The following is an 8,142-nucleotide window of genomic DNA, read 5'->3' as shown; positions in this document are numbered from 1 at the left end:
TGTAGTTATGGACCTTTGACTTTGTAACTGTTCTTGAGAGAGTTACAAAATTCTGGTGTTTAGAGTTCTCATCTTTAGTATAGAACACATAGCAAGCACAATGCAGATATTCAAGAATGAAGAGAACATGTGGAGCAAATAGGACAACATTTTGTAAGTGTCAAATATGTAACAACTGTTAGAGTACAAACTCCCTCTTTAATGTTTTCCTCTTCCTTTTATCATTCCATCATTCCTTCCTCCCTTCCTTATTACTTTCTTCCTTCTTTTCTTTCCCTTCCTCATACTTACATTACTTTTTTCCTTTCTTCTATATTCCTTTCTTTCATTTCTTCATTATGAACAGATGTTTCAAAAGCTCTTAAACTGTTACAAAATTAAACTTTTAGCTTGAAACCAAGCAAACTGAAAAAGTCATTAAATGGACATTTTTCTTATTCTATCTCTAAATAGGACTTTGGTTTTAGCAATCACAGTATCATTAATGTAGTATACTAATGTTCTCATCATTCTTCTGCTTTTTAATAAATATAGTATAGTTTGAGACTTTATAAAGAATACTGACACTGTCAGAGATTGAAGTGATATTCCACCTTATATATTTATTGTGAGAGAAGATAAAGTGTATAGTTTCTACAAATACATATTAACACACAGCACAGAGAAGAACATTAAATATCAGAGTGACTCCAACTATTGAGGCAATTATGTCCATTTAATTTTCTCTCATTGTGCTGGTTCTGTAGACATCATCAGGTTTTCATCCCAAGAATGTTCAGAAAAATGTTAAGTGGTTGATGTTCTGAACTAGGTTAGTGCTTTAGGCATGACGTGGTCTCCTTCTAAAAGAAATATAAATTATTCAGAGAAGAAAATTAGAAAGTTAGTCATCTATTAAGAAGAAGAAAAAAGGAGACAGATAATGGTACCTTCCCCTACATTTCATAAATAGTAAAACACTAAAGCTGGGACATTTAGGGAAATCTAAAGTGCAACAGTGAGAAGAGAGAGTGATTGTTAGTAACTGAAGGGAACAAAGACATCATAGAAAAATGTCTGCTTGGCTGAATTAATATGAAACATTTATTTTTAGTGATAATCTTAGATCAAAATAGAATAGGTTTAAGGAATTTGACATAAAAGCCAATTTAAACAAGATGTTCAGTCATTCTTTTCCTTAGTAAAATCTGTATTAGTTTGAACTATATCTTATAGAAATAGTATTTATACTGACAAAGTGCTACTAATCCTTCTGATAAACTTGAGTGTTATATATAACTTTTCATTAATATAGAAATCCTATTATTTGAAAAATAACAAAAATGTTGCTAACAATAGACTTGTTAAAATTAATGCGAAGGAAATAGTGCCAATGCAAACAGTGGGAACCAGAAAAGCATTTTTCCAGAAATCCCTTCTCCAGGATTTACCTCAGTGGCCTAATCTTTTGTGAAGGATCCCTGAACATGGTCACTTTCAAGATTTTGGTTCTTTTTAATTTTTTATTATCTTTTCATTTATTTTACATAAGATTTTGTTTCTTAAGGAAACAAAAATTATGGAATATTTCTGGAGACATAGACAGAATAAGTTGCTCCATAAATGAGAATGGGGATTTGAAATCTTTACCAAAGAACATATTGTGGTTGGGGTTTTGGTCCATGGTATTGCTGTTTATATAAAGTTTATAACAGTCTTACAGTGTTAATGAAAACAGTTTTGTAGTATTAGCCTGACTTTCATATCCACAAATATCATTCCTTCTTTAGAATTTAAGAAAGTAGATTATGTATTTACATTTTTATTCAAATTTTTTCTTCCAATATATTTTGTCCTTATTATTTCCCTTCCCTTAATTCACCCCAAATCCTCCCCTCTTCCCTTCCCACTCAATTTTTTAAAAGAAGAAAAGTTGATTTGGGGAATTTTCAACTATATTTTCTACTCTAAATATTATGACACTAGTAAATGACAAATGCAGATAAATTAGAAGTCTCCCCTACTGTGATATACTACCTTCTAGGTAATAAATTGCATGTATACTATCTATATTAGATTTTTTTCCACTTCCTCACATAGACTATTATACTGTTCAATCATTCCAACTTCATACAATTGGAATTTTACTTATATTAGTGATTTGCATTAGTGAATTTTAATAAAATTCTTGTTTAATTAGATCACTGTTACTGAATTGTTAAGTTATTTTAATTTCTCAGTATGTTTGTGATGCAGTAACATATTATGATATGAAATTTCCCCATCTCATTTTAGCTGTAGAATAAAATTTTGGAACTTGGGTTACTAATATAAAAGATTGAAGATTTTAATGATCTTGAAATTATTTATTAATATATTTTCTAAAGGGATTATTTGGATGAACACATTTTATAATTATAACAAAGTACGATTTTAATGAGGACATTTTAGGATTGATTAAAGTTATATATCAATTTGTATTTGCAGATATTTACATTTTCCTTTGTACTTACACCTTTCATAATGTTATTATGAAGAATTATATTCATAACCTTTCGAAAACCGATGATTTGAGGTGAACTAGTTTTCTCAATGCTACCTAGAATTCAGGCCATGTAATTATTTTGCTATCTTTAATAAATATATTGCTTCATTTTGGAGTATTATAATATAATTGCATCATTTCACTCCTATGTTTCATTGCCCCTCAGCATCCTGCATATCCCTCTCTGCTCCTTTCAAATTCATGGGTTTTTTTCCACTAATTATTACTATGTTTTTGATAATAAGAAATAAGAACATTTATATTTCTCTTTAATGTTTATTTTTACTAATTTTGAGGTAAATGAATATCATAACACCCCTACAAAGTCCTACTTAGTTTCATTTTATTTTTTTATTTTATTTATTTTTATTAAAAATTTTCACCTCTTCCCCTCCTCCCATTTCCCCCACCCCCTTCCTCTCTAGTCCAAAGAGCAGTCAGGGTTCCCTGCCCTGTGGGAAGTCCAAGGTCCCCCTCCATCCAGGTCTAGGAAGGTGAGCATCCGAACAGACTGGAATCCCACAAAGCCAGTACTTGCTGTAGGATCAAAACCCATTGCCATTGTCCTGGGCTTCTCAGTCAGCCCTCATTGACCGCCACATTCAGGGAGTCCGGTTTGATCACATGCTCCATCAGTCCCAGTCCAGCTGGCTTTGGTGAGTTCCCATTAGATCAGCCCCATCGTCTCAGTGAGTGGGTGCACCCCTCATGGTCCTGACTTCCCTGCTCATGTTCTCCTTCCTTCTGCTCCTCATTTGGACCTTGGGAGCTCAGTCCTGGGCTCCGGAGAGATGCCTCAGAGGTTAAGAGCACTGTTCGCGGCCCGATTGTGCTGATATCCAGAGGACCCGATTTCTATTCCTGTGGAACTCACGGTGGCTCGCAGCCTTCCGCCCTGAGCTCCTGCGCCCTCTTGTGGCCCGTATGGAAAAAAACTTAGCTTCATTTTATAAGTTCACCTTACTAAATATAAAATTTTATATTTGAGTTTTCACTACTTTGTGTTTTATTAATGTTTCCTACTTAATTAATTACTCATTTTAACATAGTTTTCAAAAATTTATGTGACAGTAGTTTATATATATATATATATATATATATATATATATATATAAACACTTATACACAATGTATTATGATAATTAGGAATTCACATCCCTGTCTCCTATTTTTATAACTCCTGCTAAGCCACCTTCTTTTCTCAACTATTTCCCAAGTGCTGACTTCTCTGTCTTTCTTTTTATCTTATTTTATTATTATTATTACAAATTTTCACCTTCTTCTCTTTTCCCATTTCCCTCCTCCTCCGCCCATTCCCCATCCCCCTCCCTCTCCAGTCCCAAGAGAGTCAGGGTTACCTGCCCTGTGGGAAGTCCAAGGACCTCCCCGCTCCATCCAGGTCTAGGAGGGTGAGGATCCAAACAGACTAGATTCCCACAAAGCCAGTACATGCTGTAGGATCAAAACCCAGTGTCATTGGCCTTGGCCTCTCATCAGCCCTCATTGTCAGCCATGTTCAGAGAGACCGGTATGATCACATGCTCCATCAGTCCGAGTCCAGCTGCCCTTGGTGAGTTCCCATTAGATCAGCTCCACCGTCACAGTGGGTGGGCGCAGCCCTTGAGGTCCTGACTTCCTTGCTCATGTTCTCTGTCTTTCTGCTCCTCATTTGGACCTTGAGAGCTCAGTCCAGTACTCCAATGTGAGTCTGTCTCTATCTCCATCCATCGTCAGATGAAGGTTCTATGGTGATATGCAAGATATTCATCAGAGTGGCTATAGTATAGGGCCAGTTCAGGTTCCCTCTCCTCAGCTGCTCAAGGAACAAGCTGGGGACATTTCCTTAGACACCTGGGAACCCCTCTAGAGTCCAGTCTCTTGCCGACCTTCAAATGGCTCCCTTAATTAAGATATATACTTCCCTGCTCCCATATCCACTCCTCCTACATCCCAACTGTCCCATTCTCCCAAGCTCTCCCCATCCTCCCCTTCTCACTTCTCTCTCCCCATCTCCCCTTACCCCTGTCCTACTCCCACCCCCAAGCTCTCAATTTTTATTTGCTACAAATTTTTGTCTTTTCTCTGTCCTGAAGATAAACTAGTCACTGTTAAATTGAGATGGAGCGTGTGTTAAAGTCACTGGTCAATATTGGAGTTGAGAATACATGGGAATTGTTGCTTTAAGGCAAAAGCACATAGTTAAGTCCTGTAGTTCTATAAACATATAATAATGTGTAAACCAGATACATTCATTGAAATAAGCTCATCTTTCTTTATTTATATATAGATAAATAGACAGTGGAATATATACCTTACTCTTTTATTCAGATATTTTAACACACATATATAAACATACATGTGTGTGTGTGTGTATGTGTGTGTGTGTATGTACATGAAAACAAGTGGGCATAAAATTGTACTAATAAATTTATTAATATATTTCAGTGTTCTTCACAAGAGAGGACTCAGACACAGTTGAAGTAGTCTCTGCCTGTGAAAATGAATTCAAGAGCTGGAATATTTATCTGGTGGTTTCATGGGAAAACAGAATAAGACAGCTGACTGTAGAGATGAATTATAGCTAGAGTTGGTAAGGACACTATGTGAGTCCTCTTTTCACTTGTTTACATTTTATGTTTTACATAAACCTTTCAGTTGAACAGGTAAGCTATTTATAAACACCCCTGCTATAGGGCAGTCTTAAAAATTTCAAATCTTGTATCTTAAAAACTTTGTTTGCATAAAAAGGCAATATTGAACAAATATTTGGAAAGTATAAATTATAAGACTCTTCAATCTACAGTTTTTCTTCTATGTAACTGTGGCCAATTTCTATATGTGCATGATTGAAACATTGATTTTTAATACTTCATCATTTCTCCTGTTAACTTTGTTAAGATATGTCAATCAAACATCAACAAAGAAAGAGGATACTTCAATTTTTATACCTAGAAATAAAGTATATAAAGACTACCACCACTCGGTAGTTCCTGTCTGAAAATATAAATCATCTTTCTTTTGTGCTCATTTCAAAGACAGATTGTGCATTTTAGAAACATAAAGTCTCTGTTAAAATACCATATAACGTCTTTTGTGAGTTTGAAATTAACATATTTTACTAATGTTCTCCATGAAAATAATAATAAACCTACAACTTCTCATTACCTAAGTTCAAAGCAGAAGCTTAACTTGTATTATCTCAGTTATCATGACAAAAGGCATTATTATATCATAGAGTTTAAAATGATGAATTAAAGAAAAATCTCTACACTTTTAACATTCACATTATAAACAAAAACAGACATACTAGGTCTATATGCTTTTTTTAAAAAACAAATTAATTCATTTGACATTCAAAAAAATCCTCAGAATGATCAAGACAATTTAACACGTGGTGATGATTTTCAATTTCATTCTAAACTATATTTTGCCCATTTTTCTGTTGGCGGATGCATGTTCTGATCAGACATTTCAGAATATTATCCTCTGTCTTCTAAGCAAATAGCAGACATTATTAATTCATAGTCTGTTCACTATGTGTATAACATAGAAATGGCTTCAAAATGTGTTTTGATATTCTATTTCGGGAATCCACTAGAGAATCATAACTGTCAGCATTTCAAAGACAAACTGCATGTGGTTGCTTTAGAAAATAAAAATAACAAGCAATTCAATTATATATGACATCTCAATATTGACTTCAGGAAATTATTTTTTTCTTTTTAAAAAAATTCATACATGTACACCTTATCAAGATTATTCCCACTCTTACTTTCTTCTTTCCCCTTCAAACTTCTACTCTACTTCCCCCAAATTCATTGCCTTTTCTTATATTACTTATATTAATATATGTGATATATTAATATATATGTGTATATGCCTATCATATCTACCTGTTATGTATCTATGTATCTATCTATCTTCCCATCATCTATCTGTCTACATATGCAAAAATGTATATATATATATATATATATATATATATATATAATCTTCAATTCAGTTAGTGATGTATATGTGGTGGGCAATGTACTTTTTTTCTATTCTCAATCAAGAAAAAAATTATTTACTACTACCCCAACTTGATGATAATAGCATACGTATTTGAAGCATTTTTTCCTGCTATTCACAGATTCACTTCTACATTCTCCTTGAAATTATGCAAAACCAGAGTTTTGTAACAGAGTTTATATTTCTTGGACTTTCACAAAACCCTAAAGTCCAGAAAATAGTTTTTATTGTATTTTTCTTCATCTACATTGCAACTGTTGGAGGCAACATGATAATTGTGGTGACCATTGTCTGTAGCCCAGCACTGATTGACTCCCCCATGTACTTTTTCTTGGCATTCTTGTCACTACTGGATGCATGCTTCTCTTCTGTCATCACACCAAAAATGGTTGTGGACTCCCTCTATGAAAAGAAAACCATCTCCTTTGGCGGATGCATGGCGCAGCTCTTTGCTGAACACTTCTTTGCTGCAGTAGAAGTGATTGTCTTGACAGCCATGGCTTATGACCGTTATGTGGCCATTTGCAAGCCCTTGCACTACTCTTCAATCATGAACTGGAAGCTCTGTGTCACGTTGATGGGAATAGCGTGGACAGGAGGATTCTTGCATTCTATCATACAAATTATCTTTACTTTGCAATTACCCTTCTGTGGACCCAATGTCATTGATCATTTCATGTGTGACTTGTTCCCATTACTGGAACTTGCCTGCACTGATACACATATATTCGGCTTTTTGGTGGTGGCCAACAGTGGGTCTATCTGCATAATAATCTTCTCTATTTTACTTGTATCCTATGGTGTCATCTTGTTCTCTCTTAGAGCCTATAGCTCTGAAGGGCAATGGAAAGCTCTCTCCACTTGTGGATCCCACATTGCAGTTGTGGTGTTGTTCTTTGTTCCGTGCATATTTATATACGCCCGGCCTCCATCTGCATTTTATTTTGACAAAATGGTGGCAATATTTTACACTATCCTAACTCCCTTGCTCAATCCTCTGATTTACACTTTTAGAAATGAGGACATGAAAAGCTCCATAAAGAAACTGTGGAAGAGATTGATGCAGGTGTCTGATAGAGACTGAGATGTAGAACCTTATAAGAGCTGTAGTCCAGCTCTGGATGAGGGCAGGGTCTGAAGTGGGTGTATGCAAAAGCAGTAAAGGAGAATTCAGAAATAGGAAACCTTTTTATTTTCATTTTATAGGAGATGGGCAGAAGGAAGTACATCACGTGACCTACTATGGAAACCTGCATCTCTGATAGACTTTATTATACACAAATCATTTCTTCATAGATTTTCTAAAGTCTTTTTGGACTACGTAAGCATATCAAAGTAAAAGAGGAAAAATGAGCGAACGACAGAGCTCATAAGAACTATGATCTACATTATAATAAAATTAGTTCTTTTAACTCAATGTCTTTTTCCTGAAAATTAGTGTCACAAAGCTTGTGGTTACATAAATAATACACAGAATGTCTCTAAGTTTAATTAAATTAATAGATCAGAAGTTATTTCATATAACCTCTTCTATCAAGCTTATCTTGTATAATTTTATTAACCTACTATAAGGAATATCTGATTATTTTATGGAAACAAAACCACTC

General features: G+C 34.5%; 1 protein-coding gene across 1 annotated transcript; it reads left to right on the top strand.

Moving 5' to 3' along the window:
- Positions 1 to 6,656: 6,656 nt before the first annotated feature.
- Positions 6,657 to 7,619, top strand: LOC130869338 (olfactory receptor 4C15-like). The gene has a single exon (XM_057761337.1). It carries the CDS (start codon positions 6,684 to 6,686, stop codon positions 7,617 to 7,619), a length of 936 nt encoding a protein of 311 aa, XP_057617320.1. The 5' UTR covers positions 6,657 to 6,683.
- Positions 7,620 to 8,142: the final 523 nt, after the last annotated feature.

Source organism: Chionomys nivalis, chromosome 2 (genome assembly GCF_950005125.1).
Source record: "Chionomys nivalis chromosome 2, mChiNiv1.1, whole genome shotgun sequence".
Taxonomy (NCBI): Eukaryota; Metazoa; Chordata; class Mammalia; order Rodentia; family Cricetidae; genus Chionomys; species Chionomys nivalis.
The sequence above is the reverse complement of the archived record's forward strand: the minus strand, read 5'-3'. Positions and strand labels throughout refer to the sequence as shown.